The sequence below is a fragment of the Choristoneura fumiferana genome, chromosome 13 (assembly GCF_025370935.1).
Source record: "Choristoneura fumiferana chromosome 13, NRCan_CFum_1, whole genome shotgun sequence".
NCBI lineage: Eukaryota > Metazoa > Arthropoda > Insecta > Lepidoptera > Tortricidae > Choristoneura > Choristoneura fumiferana.
The window spans coordinates 5251949-5275407 of NC_133484.1; the positions used below are offsets into that span (position 1 = coordinate 5251949).

At 37.8% G+C, this 23459-nt stretch overlaps 3 protein-coding genes and 1 pseudogene across 3 annotated transcripts in view; 2 read left to right on the forward strand and 2 right to left on the reverse strand.

Annotated features, from left to right (window-relative positions):
* LOC141434464 (uncharacterized) overlaps nucleotides 1-1311 on the forward strand; it is a 7984-nt gene extending 6673 nt beyond the window's left edge. The window contains exon 5 of the mRNA XM_074096884.1: nucleotides 1292-1311. Coding sequence (XP_073952985.1) covers nucleotides 1292-1311 — 20 coding nt within the window. The remainder of the gene's footprint in view (nucleotides 1-1291) is intronic.
* Nucleotides 1312-2873: 1562 nt separating this feature from the next.
* LOC141434339 (small lysine-rich protein 1-like) lies at nucleotides 2874-3729 on the reverse strand. Its single transcript, XM_074096749.1, has one exon. It carries the CDS (start codon nucleotides 3488-3490, stop codon nucleotides 3242-3244), a length of 249 nt encoding a protein of 82 aa, XP_073952850.1. The 5' UTR covers nucleotides 3491-3729; the 3' UTR covers nucleotides 2874-3241.
* A 2008-nt stretch (nucleotides 3730-5737) lies between these two features.
* On the forward strand, nucleotides 5738-17772 carry LOC141433946 (transmembrane protein 135-like; annotated as a pseudogene).
* Nucleotides 17773-18712: 940 nt separating this feature from the next.
* Nucleotides 18713-23459, reverse strand: part of LOC141433947 (probable 2-oxoadipate dehydrogenase complex component E1 homolog) — a 35196-nt gene continuing 30449 nt past the window's right edge. Inside the window, exons 18-20 of the mRNA XM_074096099.1 lie at nucleotides 22454-22642; nucleotides 21861-21946; nucleotides 18713-19308 (exon numbers count right to left, since the gene is read on the reverse strand). Of these exons, the coding sequence (XP_073952200.1) occupies nucleotides 19198-19308; nucleotides 21861-21946; nucleotides 22454-22642 (386 nt within the window). The 3' untranslated portion in view covers nucleotides 18713-19197. The remainder of the gene's footprint in view (nucleotides 19309-21860; nucleotides 21947-22453; nucleotides 22643-23459) is intronic.

The window sequence follows — 23459 nt, forward strand, 5'->3', positions numbered from 1 at the left end:
TAAAAATTCTGCCTGATTTGTTCGCTTTGTTAGATAATTTGTTTAAAAGATTGAAATAAGTTTTGTTTGATAAGGTATCTATAAATTTGTCATTTCATTAAGGAACAACTGAATTTACCACAATAATTTTGTTATTGGATTTAAATAATTTATTGAATCAGGCGTTACTTTGCGGAGGTCCATATCAATGAACTAAAAAAAAAATTTGCTCACCCGCGACCTTATGATAGCTAAGTTTATGCAAGATAGTATGCGTGTTCATGCAGTTCATCCATCTCCACACTATAATATTAAGAACACCACTGTAGTCTGAATATGAGCTCTGGTTGAGTTCGAAACGCGTCAGTGTGCTGTGGTGGAGGTGATAGATGGGTTTGTGTGATTTGTGTGTGTTCTTACAGTGTGGAGGTGGAGGAACTGCATGAACACGCATATTTGCATAAACTTAGCTACTTATCATAAGGTCGCGGGTGAGCAAAGAAATTATTTTAGTTAATTTATTGAATTTATAAATAATAAATAAATGAAATTTATAATTAACAAAGAAATAATATAAACTATGTCAAAACTAGAATTAAAAACAGTATTGAATTGAGATAATACGTTAAATAACAAAGATGTTAAATAATTAAAATAAGAACTGGTTCCTTAAATTAGTAATAGCCCCGTGTCATTCATTCTGCTCAAAAGGGCTCCCAGCGTTCCCTCGTCGAAAAGCTACGCTAATTCTTTGAGAGATTCTTCTTCTGTGGTCTCCAGTTGTGTTCACCAGGCCCTTTTGCACCCTTTTGAGTCCATCTGCGCCAGGGCCCTATGATCCAGGGTCTCAAGGCCGACACGACAGTTAGAAAGTAATTTTATGTTTTAGATTAGTAATAGTTAATTAAATAGATTCCCCCGAAGATTGGTTCAAATCCTGATCAGGTAAACCTTCCAGGAAGTTTGTATTGTATGGCAATGTGGTCTCAGGAGTCAGGAGGGCTACTCTACGAAATTTGAAAATCGAAGTCCGTATCGTCCCTCTCACTCTCGTATTGCATCAGCGGGACGGCACGATACGAAGTTCCAATTTTGCACTTCGTAGTATGGGGCCAGGTTTTAATACCTCAATAGCTCTACTAAAGGATACCGTTAGAGATAGGTATACTATGTTACTTACTGTTGCTGGGATTACTAAGTATACTTTAGAGGATATGGTGAATTTTCATTCTTGATCTAAAACAAACTCCAGAAGGTACAGTACGAACCATCGCCAAAACTTTAAACTTTAACACTGTTTTAAAAATACCAGTGGGCGATTCTCTGCGCTAGTTGGTATGATAATCTGGTAACACATTTTCCGTACAAATATGTCATGGTGTTAATTTTACATAATTTTAGTTTTTTTGCATTTTATTGTAATTTACGGATACTGACATGCAGTTGAAGATGAAACGTTTGACGTTTTGTTGACTTCATACTCGATTTCATTAAATAAGGCGAACTATTTTTTTTATATCTAATCACCAATGTCAGAATGACAAAATGTATTCAAACTCATTTTGGGTACGTCAAACAATTTGAATAGCAAAAAGTAGAAGATTTTGTTAGAGTTTCCATGCTACCTGACCTGAGGCCGTATTGCCTACCGCACGAAACAGAAAAATCTTGGAAAAAGCCTACCGTTTCTGGCGCTCGCGATCGCAATCAAATGACAGATGTCGCATACAAAAACTGTCATTTGATTGCTATCGCGAGCTTCAGAAACGTTAGGCAATACGGCCTCAGGTCGAAGTACAGAACGTCTAAAAATAGAAAATAGTCCAAAATGCCATCAAATTCAACAACCCATTATAACAAAATGTGGCCACGAAAATTGAGGCGTTTGAAACGAGTTAATAATGACCCGCCTGCCCCTTGCAGTGGGACGTATAATTATAGGCTGATATAAATAATAAATACACTACCACCTATAAGTACATAGATTAAGTTTAGCTCGTTACTACTTAAATCTACTTCCTACATAATTTATAAATAGAATATGTGTTAAGCTTGAACCCTAACACCTAACAAAGAAAAAATCTACATAAATATAAATAAATAAATAAATATCACGGGACAATTCACACCAACTGACAGAGTCCCAAAGTAAGCTTAACAAAGCTGATGTTATGGGTACTAAGCAACGGATAAATATAATTATATAGATAGACACATACTTAAATACATATTAAGCACCCAAGACCCGAGAACAAACATACGTATTTTTCATACAAATATCTGCCCCGACACGGGAATCGAATCCGGGACCTCAAGCTTCGTAGTCAGGTACTCTAACCACTAGGCCATCTGGTCGTACAATTAATTATAACAATGAAACATCTTAGTAATTTTCTTATTACTTTATTAACTTTCTGCCGCGCATAAAGCCAACACTTTTTATTTATTTACTAGCTTTTACCCGCGGCTTCGCACGCGTAAACTATTCGATCTAGTAGCTGCAATTGAAATTTTCGGGATTTTACAAAATTCCCCTGGAAATTTTTAAAAATTATTTCGTGGTCTTCATTGAGGTTGTGTTGTGAATAACTGTATAAAATTGAAGACTCTAAACCGAGTGCTGAAATTAAAAAAAAAAAAACCCTGTCTGTGGGAATATCGGGATAAAAAGTAGCGTATGTGTTATTCCAGACGTCCGGCTACCTACATACCAAATTTCATGGCTCTAAGCCCAGCGGTTGTTCTTTCGCGATTTTATCCCTAGGTATCCCGTGGGAATATCGGGTCAAAAAGTCGCCTATGTGTTATTTCAGACGTCCAACTACTTACATTCCAAATTACATGACTCTAAGCCCAGCGGTTGTTATTTCGCGATTTTATCCCTATCCCGTGGGAATATCGGGATAAAAAGTATCCTATGTTTTAATCCAGGTTATACCTAAACTAACTTTTTGCCAAATTTCATCTAAATCCGTCCAGCCGTTTTAGCGTGAAGAAGTAACAAACATACTCACTCACTCACAAACTTTCACATTTATAATATTAATAGGATTTTTGAAACGGGCTTCGTAAAAAAATTCACATTAGCCCATAGGGCAAAATAATAACTATCAAAACGTATGATCACAATATTAGACTTAGGTATATCCTCGTCACATCAGCAAACCTGAACAGCATCAACGCCATGTCTAAAGCCGGCTGAGCTAAGATACCCACAAACACTTGTTATACTTGCTCAGGATGGCAATACTTTTAAACAGCGCTACTTCTTCCCCTTCTTTTTCTTCTTATTAAAGTCTGGTGGATGGAACCCTCTTGCTTGCAGCAACTCCTGTACATTATGGCACGCATAGTATACATTATCCATAGCCGCATCGGTCAACATGTCCACATGGCATCCCTTAGATTTGCCTTTCTTGCCTCTTCCTCCGCCTTTCTTTGCCTTTTTATTGTCACCTCCTTCCTCTTTTTCTTTCTTTTCTTTTTTCTTGCCTTTGCCTTTACCGGCCATCGTGATGTTGCTGGCAAGCTTGTTGCTAGTTGCGAGTTATCGATTATACCGAGGCACGATGGCATGGTTACTGACTATATCGCTTTAAGTACAGTCGTCATTATAAAGATTAGATGTTAAAAAAATCTGAACGTTGTATAATATTTACAATCTAGAGTTAAAATTTAAATGTGACATTTTAAAAAAAAACTACTGGACCTTGGGTTATCTGTGAACTCAGACTTGAATAGTTAACTAGTTTTAAAGTCACCTGTTTACTAGGTATTAACAAAGATGGATCATGGAACACGAGAATAATTATACTGTATTAATTTCAATATTTTGGTATTTTACTGACAATTTATGTTATTTTCGATAGTGGGCACATTTTTAAGGTTAAAGGGTTAACCCTTATAGTTTCTCAATGTCCATCCGTTTTTTCGTCCGTCTGTCTATCCGTCTGTCCGCGGCTTAGCTCAGAGACTTTTAGTATTAGAAAGCTGTTATTTTGCATTATTATCAAAAAAATATAAATTGGTCATGTGGGACCCCCTTGAACTTTCATTTTATTTTATTGAGTATAAGCATTTATAAGATTTTAAGAAGCTCTGTTTATACAGGGCGTCCCACGGCTATGCCACAGTGTAAGAGCTATGCCACATGGAGGGGAAGTACCTTAAATATTGTAGATAGACAATTTTACTCAAAGGCGACTTTATTTTGATTTTAAAATCAATTTTAACTGCATTTAAAGATTTTTGAATAATTGCCTGTCTGAACCGGGAATCGAACCCGCCAAATGGTAAAAATCACACCCGCTTTCAGTAAAATTGTCTATCTACAATATTTAAGGTACTTCCCCTCCATGTGGCATAGCCGTGGGACGCCCTGTAGGTACCTCTTGGCAAGCAACGGGACACCTAGATTAACAAACAAGAATAAATTGATTGATCAGATTAGGTACTGAAACTGAGCGAAACATAAATGTGTTGAGCGCTGGAACAAAAAACACAGCTGTTTAGACAAAAGGGGGCAACAAAGGTCAGCGACCTTGTACGTGTATTTTCATATATTATAGTACGGGAGTTGGTGGCATTATTATTGCCAAATCGTTTTATCTATTCTATACCAAAAAGTGTGCAATTTGTTTGACTTCGATCGACTAATTTATTGTAATAAGGTCACATTACCTAGGACAAACGGTCCAGTTAGATAGGTCCAACTTCGAGAAAGAGATCACTCGTCAAATCCGACTCGGCTGGGCAGCGTTCGGGAAGCTTCGTAGTGTCTTTTCATCCAAATTACCGCAGTGTTTAAAGTCAAAAGTCTTTGACCAGTGTGTGTTGCCAGTGATGACTTACGGATCTGAGACGTGGGCGCTAACGATGGGCCTCATGAGGAAGCTCAAAGTCACTCAAAGGGCTATGGAGAGGCTATGCTCGGGGTCTCTCTGCGGGATAGAATTAGAAATGATGATTATTATTATTGTTATTATCGACATAGCCTGAAGAATGGCGAAACTGAAGTGGCAGTGGGCGGGGCACATTGCTCGCAGGACTGATGGCCGATGGGGTCAAAAGGTTCTCGAATGGCGTCCGCGGACCGGGAGACGAGCTGTTGGTAGGCCTCCAACAAGATGGAGCGACGACCTGGTTAAGATCGCGGGATTGCGGTGGATCCGAAAAGCACAAGACCGGTCTGAGTGGAGAGCCTTGGAGAGGGCCTGCGTCACGCAGTGAACGTCTTTCGCTGACATGATGAAGGCCACATTGACACAACATGGATAGAACTGTCTCTACACAGGTATTTGATATTATAAAATATTTTGTAATTAAAAACACGATGTGTACGTAAAATTTAGCCATATGCATAGTTTATACAAGCCTTTGTACAAGTATCTTAAAGTTTATCAGTTGTATTTTGTTAATTTTCTTTTGTACAATAAAGAGTTTACATACATATAAGAGTAATTCTCATTTTTGTGCACACAGTCACTTCCATGGATATCACTACCGTGGATGTAACAACTCTTTTAAATATTTGAAAAAAAAAAGTTAATCTTACGACGAGTTACTGTATCATGTATAATTTGTGAATCCATCATAAACATTAGCACTTTCTCGAAATATTAGAAAACCAAATTACATCCACGCTAGTAACATCCATGGAAGTGACTGTGTGCACAAAAATGAGAAATGCCTATACAAGCGAAAGAGGCGAGATAGATTTGTACACCTGCCTAATTATTAGTTGCATACATATGTCTCAACCATATTTGAATAAAAAAAAAGATAAGCTCCCACACTTACCCATTCGAAGTGCGAGTTTTAAAAACCAAATCAGTTGTCACCTGTCGACGCAACGCTACATAACGTATTTTGTGTATTACTTAGTTAGTTCAGTTTGTTACCTCACCAAAATCAATTCCTGATTAGCTTCGGTTTTCATTGTTAATTAAAACAACGGTTATATAACCATGGTGGAAGCGAGTAAGCATTTCTTTGAGAAAGTTGTCGGTGGGTGCACTTGTCACGAGATGGCCCATCCGTGGTCGAAGAGTTGTTTCAACGGTAACATGATCATGCTGGCCAGCTGTATAAAGGGATCCTACAAGTTCTATGCGTTAGTCTATGTCGTAAGTAATTAAAATAATACCAGTTAATCTCAACCATTAATATCTCAGCCATTCTCATTCATCTGTGCACCAGTCCAATTACCGTTCGGCATTTTTTCCGCACTAGTGATACGGTAATTAGACTGGAGTGCAATAGTGATACGGTAATTAGACAGATGAATGAAAATGGCAGACATCGTTTTGCAGATCTGTGCACTAAATCTTATTATTAATTATCGTGTTTCTTTTGCAGAATAAAATTAAAACAGTAATTAGGCCGGTCCACAGACGAATCAGAATGACTAATCTGAGTGGTCTGTATTGTCTGCTATATCGAACCTGTGTGTTTTCCATATTAGTTGTCATAAGGCCTGTTTTTTTTTATATTTAATTTGTAACGGGCAACGTACAAATTTGTCACATTAGCCCATAGGGCAAAACATTAACTAACCAGTAAAAAAAATTACATCTCACAATTGATAAAAACTAATTCCTTGTCAGGCCTGTTTTACTATTCATTAATAAATTTCGTAATATATATTTGTGATGCCTCTCTGTTTGTTTTGTCCGAATAATAAAGATTTTTTTTTAACAAAAAAGTAAAACCGACTCCAAAAAAATAACAAAAATGGAACCGACTACAAAACTCTTGAAAATATTTTACTAGCACTAGGTACCTACTAGCTCGAAGTCGGTGACTCAGCACGACCCAGCAGGAGTGATTGAAACCCATGGTATGTAGGTGAGGTAGATGACTATTGTTCCACTCCTGCTGGCTCGTGCTGAGGCACCGACTTCGAGCTAGTAGGTACCTACCTAGAAAAATATTTTCAAGAGTTTTACAGTCGGTTCCATTTTTGTTATTTTTTTATTTTTTTGTAGTCGGTTTTACTTTTTTGTTAAAAATTTATTTATTTCTCACTTTTTAGTGATTTGTAGCCAAAGTACATCTCACAAAGATTCCATTACCCCCAAACACGGCTTAGTTACGTTGTTTTATAACAGAGTTCCGTTGCCTACCTTCCGGCTTCAGCATCAGATCAAGTCGAAAGAATCGTTAACTTAAAGCTTCTTTTTAGTCGCTTATCTTGGTTTAGTAATCATGATCGTTTATAGACGCGCGAGCATTAAGTACTTAGCTTTGACGAGTTCCATTGGCCATCTACGGTCTTCATCAGGTACAGTTTACCAAGGTATAATTTCTTAATGTAACTGCTTATCTTAATGCTAAAAATGCCAAAATCACCATAGGTGTGCCTATAAATTTTGAGGTTTTCCCTCGATTTCCCTAGGATTCCATCATTAGATCTTGACTTGGTGACAATGGGACCACCGCAGAGGAATACTCTTTCGAAAAAAAAAAGAATTTTGAAAATCGGTCCATAATTGACTGAGTAATCGGTGAACATATATAAAAAAAATACAAACATTGGAACATAGAATCTCTTCCTTTTTTGAAGTCGGTTAAAAAGAGACGATATCACATTTATCTCATATATAAAAATTATCAACGACTAGTGAAACAGGATCTAAGTGTTTTATAGTTATCTGAAATCGTAACTTTAACCTGAATGTGATCAATTGAAAAACATATCGTTTTTGAAATACAATACTTACCTATTGCCGAATAACAATGTAGTAATAACTAGTAGTTGTTGTATTTGACATATTTATTTGATCTCCCTGAACTTTAAGGAAAGTTTTTCACCCAACCTTCCTCATATTAGCTAACGGCTAAGCCCGAGGTGCGCCTTCTGAAACGCTACCCTACCCCTTAGGGGAAAAGTACCGATCGAGTACACGTGGAGTGGAGTTTATTTGATCCAACTGCATCTGAACCTACCTACTGCGGTACTGTGGTGTTGATGCACCACCTGCTGTACCTAATCTAGCTCTTACTTCTTTCTCTAAGAAAAGGTTGTCTGGAAGAGATTGCTCTTAAGCGATAAGTTCGCCTATTGCTTACCCTGTAATTTTATTTCTGTTTTCTGTTTCGCTGCAAATAGTAATTTGCGGCGCATAATAAAGACTCATTGTATTGTATTACATTGTACCTTTTTAAAGAAAATGTTACGTAATACCGGTTTGTTTGAAATTGTAACATTTTATAAGTGAGAACGTTCTACTTGGACCTTGTATCACATGAAACAAAACATTGATGAACCTGGGAATATATTTTACTTCATAATAGTGTAGTCGAGTTCGTAAACTTGTGAGCAAAATTTTAATCAAAAATATCTGAACACGACTCTATGATTTAAAACGTATATTATGTATACATCTCCTCGTCTCATCTGTCTAACATCCAAAACTAAAACTATTTATAAACTAAACTATGTTACAAAATAAAAACGTCATCCAAATTTTCTGCCCCAGGCATTGACCCCAAGACACTGGCAGCATTGACTATTGTTAACGGTGTAGAGTCGTATTCAGATATTTTTGATCCAATTTTTGCTCACAAGTTTATGAACTTGACTGTAACTAGAATACAATAAAAAAAAGGCTCAGATCGGGAATCGAGCTTCACTATAAAATATTACCCTAATCCGAGCGCTACAATTCTCAACTTTTCTCGTATAACAAGTTTTAGCAGCCATTGACGTTAATTCTTAGCAGATACCTACCAACCTTTAAATCTTCAATGTTTGACATTTAAACCTTATGTAAATGTAACCAATTTTATGTTAACATCTTATGAAAACCTGTCTCCAAGAAAAAGAAAATGTTTATGTACATTGCTTCTACAAGGTACATAAGCATTAAAATTATTCCGGATTTTTTCACCAGGTGGTTGAGTTAGTTTGACTTTAAAGACAACTTTACTGTAAGTAAATGTTTTAAAGTTTTTTTTTTAATTTCTTTGTTCACAGTTTTCATATAGAGATCGATTCAAGGTGTCCCGCATCAAAGGCGTAACTAATTCCCATGACCTTTACATGATGTTCAATCAAAACCTAACTATCTGCTGAAATTTTTAAACATCCTCTATATTTCCTTCTGGTACAATTCCATTTGAATTGTGACCAATCGTAGAACGTTCTCACATTCAAAATATCATAGTAGTTGTCCGTCTCAATGACTGCTAAGTATTTTGGTTCCAGAGGGGGTCCCGTTGCAAAAAATTACTACGCATTAACACTATACATCAGTATAGACCTTATGAATCAGAGTTGCTAGTGAGTTAACAAGAGGGCTATCGGGGGTTTCTCCACGGGATCAAATCAGAAATGAGAGATAATAATGTAGAACGAGGGTCACCGATATAGCCGATATAGTAGATTAGCTCGTTGAAAAGGCAACGGGCAGGCCATAGGTATAGCACGGTGAACAAATAGCCGTTGCGGCCGAACAGTTCTCAAAAGAAGACCGAGGATCGGCAAGCGCAGCGTAGACCGTCCACCAACGAGATGGATCGATGACCTGATTAAAGCCGCGGGCTCACGGTGGATACAGGCTGCTTCCAACCAACAACTGGAGGTATATGGAGGAGGTCCATGCCCAACAGTTGGACGTCCCACGGCTGATATGATAATGATTATGATGACCGATATACTTAACCCCGTACCACACCGGTTAAAATAATACTTAGTGATAATATACAATGCAGCTAAAATGTAGTAATTATTGCAGTTTCAAATACTTATGAAAGGCAAGAAATTGAACAAAGCCGAGCTACTGGAGCAGTTCAAGCTGTATCTAAATTCTGGGATATTTGGTTTCATTGTCGGGACCTCCGTCGTAACATACAACTGCATAGTCAGGTGGGGCGCCAATGTTATTAAATTTCGAAAACTATACGTATTTAAGTAGTATTGTCTCTTTAATATCGTATGATGTTATCTAGTCAATTAAAAAGAAATATGATTTTCATTTTTTTAAATGTCAATAAACTTAATTGACGTTCATGTATTGTTTTCGTTCAAAACTAATTCTAATCGACATTTCAGAAAACTAAAGTTACGTGTGTAACTAACACATCATGCAGAAATTAGTCCATGGCAAACGTTTTGGAATTGGAAACCATTATTACTTCTGACTTCTATCTCTCTTCTTCATGTTTTCGCTTTTACTTCACAATCCTCTTGAAGTCTTATACAGATTAAATAATATGCATATTAACTTTCATGTTCTTCCAGGCAAATATTTTGCAGCCGGTTATACTATTACAACACGATGTTCTTGCCATCGGTCATCAGTGGCCTGGCACTGTACTTGGAGCCGATGGTCAGAAGAATCCCAGTCACCAATCTCTTTGCTAACTTGGTAAGCATTATATATATATCGTCACTACTTTAAAAAAAACTCGTATCTCACAATGGATTATTTTTCAGAGTACACTTTATGACCATTACGTGAAGGTAAAATTTTGTTGACGTATTGATTTGAGATACGAGATTTTTTCAAGGTAGTGACGATATATATATGTGTGTGTGTGTGTGTGTGTGTGTGTGTGTATATGTGTATATTTAAATAATGTCATGCGAGCTAAACACGTAGTAACCTTGCATATGGCTTAAAATCCACATTTAATTTTCTCAGCTGTTTTTTTATATGATGTGAAAAGCATCACCGCCCGCCATTTTTCTACTGTCAATTGAATAAACAATGGCGAAGATAAGATATAGCCACTTAAAGTTCCATGTGACACTTTTTGCACGGCGTGGCGTCACGGCCCCACTGTGACGCGCCTCATCTTTGTATTTTTTTAACCCCCGACGCAAAAAGAGTGTGTGTCTTTGTGTCTGAGTGTCTTTGTGTGTGTCTATCTGTCTGTGGCACCGTAGCTCTTAAACGGGTGGGCCGATTTGAATGCGGTTGTTTTATTATACCTATAGCAGGTTTTCTAGCGATGGTTCTTAGACATCTTTTATCAAAATCGGTTCAGCCGTCCCAATTACCGATGCGTTGCCGGCCCTTTGAGAAAAAAATAGGCTCGTTTTTAAGTACTAATCGTTGATCGGAGTCGTTTTTAGAAGATCTCTAGATCTAGTTAGAGCATTCAGTATCAATACATTATTTATCTACACCCATATCAAAGTCCTCTATAATACGTTCAAAAACCGGCCAAGAGCGTGTCGGACACGCCCTACATAGGGTTCCGTAGCCATTATGAAAACATTAAGTAATATTTTTCTAAGGATTTCGTATTTTATACGGAATCTTCCAAGTTCAGGTATATTTTATACCTTAGGCTGCTATTTACTCTTAAACTACTAATAATTCTCAAGCAAACTTAGTCGTTATAGTTTTCCTTAAAAGTTTGATATACTTACTACCATCCTGAATTTTTTAAAATTTTTTCACCAACCGGTTTAGATTTTAGAGGGGGGGGGGGGGACGCTCGATTTGAATGAAAATTTGCACTTTAAAGTTGGAAGTTGAATTCGCAAACAAATCACTGAATCGAAAAATCGTCTTAGCAAACCCCTAATGGTTTTAAAAGACCTATCTAAAAAAAAACACCTCCACTTTAAGTATGTCTATGGGAATTTCGAGTTTCGTGGTAGCCCTGCTGGTAGACCAAGTCAGCAATACAATGCAGGTCATTTATCAATGGTTTCTGAACCCATGTTAGAGTACTTATAATATGTGTGTAGATAAAATATTGTATGCAATTGTACGTAATTAGGCCTTAAAACGCTCATGTGATCCTTTTATGAAATTCGGCTGCGCCTCGTTTCATAAAACCACATTCGTGTAAGGGCCCTACTAACGTACAGTATAAACTATATAATTCACAGGTATTTGAATATTGGATAAGGACGTTACACATGGAGGGTTTCTCCGACGCACGCCAGGAAAGGAAACAATCCTCTTCATGATTGGAAGTGCTGTCTTCTTTTATCTTTTGCGGAAAGAGCGAGATAATGAGAAGCGCACGCCTTTGTTTTGGTGCGTATTAGTGTCCATACAAAACAGTGTTTTCAAACTTAGGTAATTTAAGGGCGCTAGACCTAGTATTTTTTTTTAAATTAGTTATTTTCATTATTTACTTTTATTTATTTATTTATTTGTTAATTGATAATGTTAAAGTTTTCCGTCAGGGAGCTGTAACTTGGTAGTCTGCGAGTGTGATACAGATTAACAATAGTTTAATTTGATTATGTTACCGCTATGTCTAAATTTATACAATGAAATAAATATGTTTAAAACCTACAACTAAATAGCTATTAGAATTCGAATTAATAATTAAAACACTAAAATAAGTAAAAAAAAAATCTAATAAAATTAGAATGTCCATTATTATTAAAAATTTATAATGCAGCACAATAAGAACGGTATCATATTTTCAGCTAAGTACTTTAAATTATGTATTTGTGTTATAGAAGCGATTATTCGATAAATTGATAGTGTGATTGTAATATTAGTTGCTCTGAAAAAAGTCGTTATTCGTATCAATTCACTTCTCATTGAACAGCAAAAGTGGGTAGTGGAACCATTATAATTAAGCCATACCCGTCTGTCTGTCCGTCCGTCGGTGGCTTAGCTTAGAGACTGTTAGTACCTACTAGAAGATTTTATTTAACTTGCAACGTTCGTGTCTGAAAAGCCTTCTGCGTCTTATGTTTTCGTCTCAGAAAGGTCAAGTAAGTATACAGATTTTTAGTGACGTTTGAGTACGAGTGTTACAACATAAACCATTGGTATTTATACTGAATTAAGTTATTTCTGACATTCTATACTAGCTTTATCTGCAACAAACTACAAGGCTGTTTTGGGGAGGGCATCTGGGGCTATAGCACCGCGGCCTTCAAGACACAACAACATTGCAATAACCGTACCGTCAAATAAGAAAGGTGTTGTGAAAGTATTCTTCTCTTCTTCTATCTTCAGGATATTCACACCGCCTCGAGTATCTAAGGAAGTTTGTGAATCGCTAAGTGGAATCAAAGGCAGAAGTGCAGCTTGTCCCCATTCTGGCGAGTGTATTAACTACATATTAAAGGTAACGGGATAATCACTTATTGAGGTCAATTCGGACACAGAAAAAACATTTTATCAATGGAATTATTGACTTAAAGTGTAGTCAGTTAGTTTGAAGATAGATCAATGTATGGATGTACCTGTAAACCACAATTAAAAGTTACATTAACAGTGTTCGTCAAACGAACCAAACTTCAAAACAAAAATTACGGAAGAATGATTACCTATGTATTAGACACTGAATGAATACGTTATGGTATAGAGTTATTGAGGGGCCTCACAAAACTTTATCTTCATTATCATCATCAAGCCTATATACGTCCCCACTGCTGGGCACAGGCCTCCTATCAGAACAAGAGGCTTGGGCCATAGTACAGTGCGGATTGGGAACTTCACGCACCATGAATTTCTTCGCAGGTTTGTGCAGTTTCCTCACGGTGTACCGCAAATCGTTAAATTTCAAATGTATTGCACATGAATTTCGAAAAACTCAGAGGTGCGAGCCGGGGTTTGAGAGGCGATAGGTCAAACCACTAGGCCACCACGGCTCTTAAACTTTATCTTGTGAGCATCAAATTAAGGTCCCCCTTAGTCAGTGCTAAGTTACAATGTGGTACGAAGTTAAACACATTTAACACGAATTAAAGCAGGCTTTGCGAAATTATTTAGTATCAAAGACTACACTGAGCGAGCCGCCTCTCGCGGCAGCCATTTTTGGTGCAATTTTGAGCCCGGTAGAGAACAAAATCATGCCTCATGCGCTTGCCTCGCGCGGCGGCTAGCTCAGTGGAGACCCGTTTCAAAAGCTTACTATTCATCATCATCATCAGCCTAGAGCAGTCCACTGCTGGACATAGCCCTCTTCCATGGCGCGCCACAACACTTCGTCTTCAGCCCCTCGCATCCTCATCCGCCGCCAGCGACCCTCCGAAGGTCGTCCGTCCACCCGTCCGTGGTCTCCATTCGAGGACTCGTCTGCTCCACCGTTCATTCAATTCAAGAGTATTTCAATTACACTGTTAATTTAAATTAGAATAAATGTACATAGATAGTTTATTTTATGTATGTGATACCTACTTACACAAAACTTTAAAAAAAATTGTCTGTCTTTGTGGCAAACCATGTCAAATGTAAAAATATGAAAATTATTCAGTTTCAAAAATAAGTACAGTCACCAGCACCAATATCTGACACAACAAGCGTGCATAAATATCTGATACGACTCTATTTCTAGGGCCGGAAGGACGTGTCAGATATTTTTACACGCTTCGTTGTAGCAGATATTAATGCTGGTGACTGTACCATAGACTCTTTCATATAAGAATATAGTAGTAACATATTTTTGAGTGGTTCGTATAGATACTAATTTTTGCACTTGACTGTACCTAACGCGATAAATTGCCTGTCGTAAACCATCTTGTTTGTACCTACCATGTTTTAGCAACTATATGACTGATTACTGATTGTTTAGGGTGGAGATGATCTAGTAAACATTTGGCTTGTTTCAGGGCACTGCGCAGCTTTTCAGCGCAGGCTGCGCGATATCGATACTAAGACACATCATTCCGCGAATACTGACGCCGGCCAAAGCGTTCAAATCTCTCAAGCTCTCACATCTAAAGCTTGGCGTTTTCTTTGGAGGATACATCGGTATTTATAGGGTAAGACTTCATATTTACCAGCATATTACTCGCGACTTCGCTTGCGTAAGCTATTTAGAACTTGCATAGAGTTCAACTGTAAATTAGGATCTTAGGTACCTACTAAATTCCCGAACGCACGAAACGAAGAAGCGCGCTCAGCAATACACACACAGGGTGATCAATCCAAATGGGTCAGTAGGAAGAAGTCAGAAACTTAAGAGATAGGTAAAAAATCTGTTCTTAGAAACCATGGCGTCGATTTTAGATTTAGTAAAAACTGGATTTTGAGCATTAACGCTCGGTTTATATAAGCATCAAGATATTTTGAATTCAGTCCAAGGAAGCAAAAAATTAATATTCCATTAAATTTTAAATAAATTGGAACGCCCACTAAAGTGATGCTGAAGTGGTCTCTTCAGATGATTCGTATTGATGAATTTTATTATGATTAAATTTTGCAAATTATTAAAATTGTGAGCATTATTTCGTAGCAAAGCTGGGTCCTTATACTCACAGGATCAACTATTATAACAAATTAGAGTTTACCCGCAGCTTCGCACGCGTAAACTATTCGATCTGGTAGTTACAATTGAATTAGTTACAAAATTCCTGTGGGAAACCCAAAATTTATGTCGTAATCTTCATTGACGTGTTGTGCTAAGAACAACTATCCCGTGGGAATCTTGGAATAAAAGTAGCCTATGTGTTATTTCAGACATCCAGCTATCTACGAGTACATACCAAATTTCATGACTCTAAGCCCAGCGTAATCTGGCGCGCGGCAATGAATGGGTAAAGAACTTTACAGACTGCAATGCAGGATAATGAATAGATTTCTTTTCCCTGAATGGCATAGATAATAGATCGCTCGTTTTTGGCTCGAAATTCAAACTTGTGATTTTATTTTGCTTATTTTACAAAATGTACACACCCAATATCATATTTTCTCAAGTTTTTCACGATTCCCAAGGTCAAAGAATCGAATTGCTTTAAAATTCCAGAGAAATAATGCGTTGTTTGGGAGAAACGTGTCAAAATGGTGTTGTAGAGCGCCATCCTGCTCTGTCTCGTTTTTTTGTCCCGTTCTGGCGGTTCACTTTTATATTATAGATAAGATTATTTACAGAATTTTGACCAGGTTTGATGGAAACATATAAACCAAAATCGCCGGTTACATCTAATATATAAAATTATCGTGTCACAGTGTTTGTAACCAAACTTCTCCAAACAGCTTAAACGATTTTTATATATTTTTTTGTGTATATTCGGTAGGTCTGAGAATAGGACGTGAACTATTTTTCATACTTCTACCGCGTGGACGGAGTTGCGGGCAACACCTAGTAGAAGTAGGTATAAGTAACAATAAAAAAATGCCTCGACGCAATGGCTCCGAAAAACAGATTTCGCTGTTTCTCATAGCTTCTGACTTATCCATACTGACCTATTTGGATCGATCACTCTGTATTATTACGTGATAGTACGGGAGCCCAAGGGAAATGTAGCAACAAATTAGAACACGACGTCATACGCTAAGGACGTGATATCGGGCAAGTTAAGCTGACTAAAAAATTGGATGGTTAGGAGGTATCGTTCATGCCGTTATTGGTATAGGTCTACATTATAGAGGATCTTGAAGACACTAGGTTTTTTAGGACAGGAAGCGTTTTCTTTTATTAACCGATTTTATGTGTTCTTCAGCTAATAGTGTGTCTGCTGTGCCGCGCGTATGGGCGTGACAGCGCGCTATACGCGTTGCCCGCGGGTTTGCTCGCCGGCACCGCGTTCAGGGCGTCCCCATCTCTGGGTATCGCTTTGATGCCGATGACTACTTCACTACAGGTATCTAAATAACATTTAAGACTTAGGAGCTTTATCAGCACAACTTTTATCAGTCACGTAGCTATATGTGATGCCGGCTCTGTTTGATTTGTCCGAATAAATAGAGACAGCCATAACTATTCGTGCTAGCTTCGTCATTGTCGACCTGTTAAATAGATCAGTTTTTCTTTCGAGTTTATTGCACCCAATAATAACCAAACATACCTCCTTCAGATCCTCGGCTCTTGGGGCTTCCAAAGCGGCCTGATCCCAGAGCACTGGCCCCTGGTCGAGATCATATTCTGTCTATGCCAAGGCTTACTATTCCAAGCCCGAATGATGCACTACGAGGCCTGTCCACGGTACATTGTCAACCTGATGGACACCGTCACGAGTAAACGGTAGGTTTATAATCAAGCACCAATATGCTCAAATTGATAACAAAACAAAACAACAAAACAAAAGAGGAGGTTCTTAATTGGTTGAATTTTTTTATGTGTTACCTTAGAAATCCTTTATGTGAAAGGCATATTAAACGAAAGGGTTTTTACAGAAGAGACATTTTAAGAAAGGAATCTATGGAACTTCCTGAGACCGGATTTTTAGTGGAAGGACATTTAGTGGAAGGAACGTTATTTATGTGAAGGGACGTTTTGAAAACGAGACATTTTGCAGAAGAGCCATTTTTAGAAAAGGGAATTTATAAAAAGGACCTTTTGCGAAAGGGGCAAGAGGATAATTTGCGAATAGAACCTTATGCGCATTCATTCACACAGTTCCGAACTCATTTCATTTTTGAGAAAAATTACCACCCTTGGAACATCTTTGAAGTAGTTTTTTTGGTTAAAATTATTATCTCCTACAGTTGGTGAAAATATAAATATTTGTTGATTTGGTCGACTGACTTCTTTCTACAATTTGTTAATTTTATATTTATTACAAAAATCTTTGCTCTTTCAGAACTGAACAAATCTATCTCAATCTTGAAAAGCGTCTCCGAGCTGCAATGTGACGTCATGAAAACTGCAGTACGGTACCGAATGTTTTCATTGTGGCTAGGGACCTTTATGGAGAAGTGAAAAAATTGCTCCCAAACAAAATTTCAAGACGCGTTAGAGAGACGTGTACCTCGTAAGTATTCATTCCTACATAGAATTACCAATTGGTGACACTGTATTTTATATTTTAACGTAGAAAATTAAATTTTGGTGGTAGGTGGAGAAATGGTGGATTATTTTTTGTATTCATTGTAAGTAATACTAAATAAACTAAAGACAACGATGACTTTCGTTAAAACCGACCTACTTATATATCTTTCCTACCCTACTCTGTATTTTCCTCTTAGGTATATGTATGTATGTAATAAACACACTTGACAAACATTGAAATATATACCATCAGCCAAATATGTGGTCTACCGGGTCTACCACCCTAAAGTTGATAATCGTTTGCATGTCATATCATAAGTCATACATAAAGCAACAATGCCAATAGACGTGTCTGTCAACTTGAAAGTTCGACTTTAGCGACATATTCATTTGATAGGAACTTGTTTTAATATTGATAGACCACTTATTTGGCTGATGGTACATAAATGAACTTATCCCTTTAAGGGATCTCAACCAGTCAACCTTTGAGTGGTTGAGAGGAGCAATCAGTTACATGTAAACGGAACGACGGCCACAAATACGCGCGACGGGCGGACCGACGAGCCTTTTACCAATTTATTGCATGTGATGCCAGCATGCCAGTACCCTTAGTGTACGTTTTCGGTTACAAAATACGACTCGATCGCGTTCGCGTTAAAATCTCAATTTGTATAGAAACATGAACATCGCAAGCGTTCCGCTAGAGGCGCTGTTCGAGTTTCCATACAAATTGAGATTTTAACGCGAACGCCATCGAGACGTATTTTGTAACCGAAAACTTACACTAAGGGTATAGGTGAACATTGTATCGCGGATCGGCAAGCGCAGCGGCGGACGTCCACTAACGAGATGGATGGATGACCTGGCCAAAGCCGCGGGTTCACTGTGGATGCAAGCCGCTGCCAACCGAAGCGACTGGAGGTTTATGGGGGAGGCCTATGAATAGTAGACGTCCTGCGCCTGATATGATGATGATGATGAGTGACCATATGTGGCGAGCGAGCGAGAGAGATCAGTGAAAAGAGAAAACTGGCTAGCATAGAGCGGGTTGTGCGAGGTTTGCGTAGTCGGGGTGCCTGATTAAAAACCCACATTATAACAGTAATCATTTAATTTTAATGATTTTCTTCAAATTGTAATACAATTTTCCAGTCATAATTACAAATAATAATATCATAAATGCAACTTTATCATAACAACATAATATTCACTAATTAATTAGTCCAGAAGTTCCCAGTCTTTGCGCCATAGCACCACGGAGTGGGATTTTATTCTCTTAGCAAATGTTGGTCAAATCAACACCAACATTCGACAAATAATGTCGCGACACCTGACGCCGCATAATTCCTACAAGTTAAAGGGTCAAAGTATAGTGATTAAACGCTAATATCTAATTTTGATACACATAATATGAACAGATTTTTATCACGATATTTTGACCCCAAGCAAATATGGCACCAATTTTGTAATATGTCTTAAGGACTAATAAAATTGTAACATCTTACTACGTTTCGACCTTAAAATGACAGTTTGAGAACTCCTGAAATTAGATTATAATGTAGGCAAGTCATACTTCGATCACTTGAGGTCATAAAGGGGCTCCCTCAGGATGTGCTCGACTTCTTTCCGGTGCAGCACGGAAGCGCCGACGGCTGGTGTAGGCGCCTCGGCGCGCCCTGAGTATATCAGCTGGAAGGAAGAAGGTACTTTTGAGTGTTCAACATACATACACAAATGCCTGCATCTTTCCTTATGTGGGTTAGAAAGAAATCATAGCATTTTTTTAGAGAAAACGAAAATTCTACTTTACCTACAAATGTTATAAACAAGTGCGAAATTTTGCGAGTATGTGTGGAATCTCTGCAAACCACGCTTGTAGTAGAGGAACCGTTTTAGGTTCGTATGTTTGTTACTCCTTTACGCTTAAGTGGCTGGACGGATTTAGATGAAATTTGGTATGTAGATAGCTGGACGTCTGGAATAACACAGACTACTTTTATATTCCCATGGGATCGGGATAAAATGTCGAAATCTCCACCGCAAGGATTAGAGACATTAAATTTACTTCAGATGTCTTAAGAGTATAATGCAAACGTTAATGAAATCTACGAAGCAATTTTTGGAAAAGCCGATTGGAATTTCATAAAATGCAGAATTTTCATTCAACAGCCAGATCAAATAGTTTACGAGTGCGAAATCAAGGGTGAAGTCTATAATATTATATGTCAAAGCTTAGTTTATAACGTAATTTAAAAATGGTAGATAGAGCAAAGTTTTCTACACTCGGGATCGGAACGTCCGTGACCGAGCTAGTAAAGCGAGCGTCGGACCAATGAGCCGGGAAAATTCATTTTGAACTTAGATATCAGCGAACTAAAAACAGTTACTTTGCTCACTAAACAAACTTTATGATAGCTACGTATATGGAAGACTAATATCTAGAATGGTGAACGTTTGTGTTGCTCTGAGGATGAGCTCTGGCTGAGTTCGAGACTCATCAGTAGTGTAGTGTAAGTAGTGGTGTGGTAGTTGGGTTTGTGCTGTTTGTGTGTGTTCTTAAAGCGTGTCGGAGGAGGAGCCGCATGAACACACATTTGTTGCATAGACGTAGCTATCATAAGGTCGCGGGTGAGCAAAGTATTTGTTTTTAGTTCATTGTTATGGACGTCCACGACGTATTGCCTGATTCAATAAATTATTTAGATATCGGCGCTGACTTGATAGAAGCGTAGAATTGACAGAGAAATAAAATTACAGCTTTATCCCAAAAAATACAGATGTACTTAGTGTAGTGACTATCGTTCCTATCATGAAAATTCGGTTCACATAACTAATTTCGAATGCTGACATGTCTCTGGATAATTATTGTATTCATATATTCATATTCGCTTGTAGTTCTCGAACGAGCTCAAAGAGCTATTCTAAAGGTGTCAACTTTCCGACCGTTCTTCTTTCCCACCAAACAGTTCGACCACTGATAGTAAAGTTGTAAGGTCTTTCTACCATTTTTTTCATGACTTTGAGCATGAGAATACATTTAAAAAGGTCTAATATGTGTCTAATCAATTTATAAATATCTGAAAAATTAATAAAATGACAGTGTGATTTAAATGGTAAGTACTGTTTTCTTGCCATTTGTCTTATTTCGTTTAATACAACTATAACAACCTTACTTACAATTTACGCAAAAGAGTCCTGATGAAATTGTACAGTGCAACAAAGTAAATCAAAAGTTATGTATTTTATCCATATTTATTACTTAAATCAATCAAGAAGAACGTAAAAACTTAGTATGACGACTTACCATGTTATTATACGAATCTGCCAGTAAATATTAGAATAAAAGTATTGTATAAAGCTACATTAGTATCCAAGCTAGGCATTTAAATTATTTATGATTAGCAAAGGGGGTGATATTGTTCTAGTTAGAGCTACACATTTGTATTATATCGAGTCAATAGTGTAGTATATCGGTTTATTGTTTACTAAAACCTAGACGTAATTTCAGTAACTTCTTTATAAATGTGTAACCTACCTAAACAAATATTTTTTTATAAACAATTTCAATTTCTATTTTTACAATATTCATTTATTTATTTGCCAGAATACAGCAAAAATAATAATAAGTGACGAGTTTGTGTTAAATAAATAAGATACATTATTTATTAAGCCGGCCACACACCCTAGATTATAAAATCTGGTTACGCCTGCACAGTTCATTTGTGCAGGCGTAACCAATTTGCATATTTCAAATTTTGCTTGCGCCGGCAAGGAGTCATGTAATACACACGTTCAGTTATGCCTGCACAAATAAACTGTGCATGCATAACCATCGGTTATAACCTAGCGTGTGTGGCCGGCTTTAGTGATAAATGTCAAACCACGAGTTTGAAGTATATATCACAGTGAGATGTTACAGCCCCCACGTTCAAATTATATAGAGAAACGTAGTTCAAACAAAAATCGAAAAATAATCTTAACTTAGGTGTTAACCACTCTACATTGATTATTAATTTCTGGATACAACCTTCCTCCAAGCGATCTTGATGGGTATTGAGGCTGACTGATGCAGCATGAAAAATACGAAAGTTTCCGAGAAAATGCGATGGGAAACTACATCTGTTTACTAAGTACGATGTGTGTTTTGTCCGAGTCTGGCAAAGGCAAACGTGAAAGTAATAGAGAGGCACAAGGGAATGTTAACTTGAGCTCAACGAGCGTAATTTGAAGATATTTCATACCTTTCTTCCTAATAAATTTTCAAAACGTGGCTTCACGAACGTCCACGCCCCCATATTCCTGTGTTCCTCCTGGCTCCAAATGAATTCTGAAAGTAATAGGCAAGCAAATATACTCATTTAGTGCTCTGACCAAAAAACTAGCTAGGAGCGAGCCGGACTTGTAGGCATTATGTGAAAATAATAATAATAAGCTAATAACGGGCGTATTTATAACTATCAGTATTGGAGATATTTTGTTTTAGATATATAACAGATATAACGGGATACGTGATACCAATTGACCTTATCCCAAAGTAAGCATGGCTTGTGTTATAGGTACTCTAGGCAACGGAGCAGCACATAATAAACACCCAAGACACGAGAGCAAACATTCGTATTTTTCATACAAATATCTGCTCCGACCGGGGTTCGAACCCGGGACCTCAAGCTTCGTAGTCAGGTTCTCTAAGCCCTGGGCTATCCGGTCGTCAAATCATCGTCATTTAATATGTTTTTCTCTTACTGCTTGCTTGTTGTTGCTTAAGTCACTTAAAACTAATTTCATTACTAATTTAAAAACGTTTGTCTAGTTCATTCTGTCGCACATAACTTACTTCGAGCATTTCCAAATCTGTCCAACTCCTTCTGCAATGCCTGAAGCGGGAACGGGCTTAGTGCTTCCAGCCGTACAATGGCAACGTCGTCGATCTTAGCTTTAACCCTCTCTTTGTGCAATTCGTAGTAATGCTTGCCACTGACTAGGATAACACGCTTCACCTTCAAGGGGTCCGCTAATGGGTCACCTGTAAAAATAATGATGCTTGTTGAAGTTAGTTTTCTAGCTTAGCGGTCTAGTGTTTCGAGCTTTAGGCTCCGTTTTAACCAGAGATGTGCGAGGATGTGTTGCGAGGAATGTGTTTTTTCATCACACTTTCTCGTAAACAGTGTCGTAACATGCAGGCTACCTTGGTTGCAACCCCCCCAAATAAAACCCTCGACCTTAATGTGCCAGTACTAATTTTCATGCCATGAAGCCCAAGGTCGTTAAATGAGTTTGTTACTGCATGGCGTGCTGCTGCTCCGAGCGCGCGCTGCACACGCACGCCATGCACATGCTGCGGAGGAGGGGGGCGGCGGGGAGCTGGCGCTGCCAAAAGCGCAATCAGCGGTATCGGCAATTTTTAAAAAAATATTAGTTTTTCTTTTACAAATATACAATTTTACTCGCAAATGTGATGAAAAACATTGTATGTCGCACGATCGGTACTAGAATTATGCACATCGACTCATTAAAGCCCTCAGTCTTTGCCTTCGGGTTTCTAATAGACTCTCGTTCGTAATTCCTTATTTACCGCCCTTAAGACACAATGTACTATACATTAACCAATAGAAACGGTTCATTAACCTATCCTCGCACAGCACCGTTCTGGTGGTAACAGCCGAGCGGAGCGAGGCGAGATAAATGAAGCGTTCCTATTGGTTCCTGAAAAACACATTCCTAACACATCCTTGAACATCTCTGGTGGAAATGCCAGCCTTAATATTCTGACGAGTCCTTGTTTACTTTATAAAGAACAAATTAACACTAAGAATAACGGCCGAGTGTTCATTGAATAAAGA

Coding starts and splice junctions, on each gene's coding strand:
- LOC141434339 (XM_074096749.1), bottom strand. CDS start 3,490: ATGGCCGGTAAAGGCAAAGGCAAGAAAAAAGAAAAGAAAGAAAAAGAG.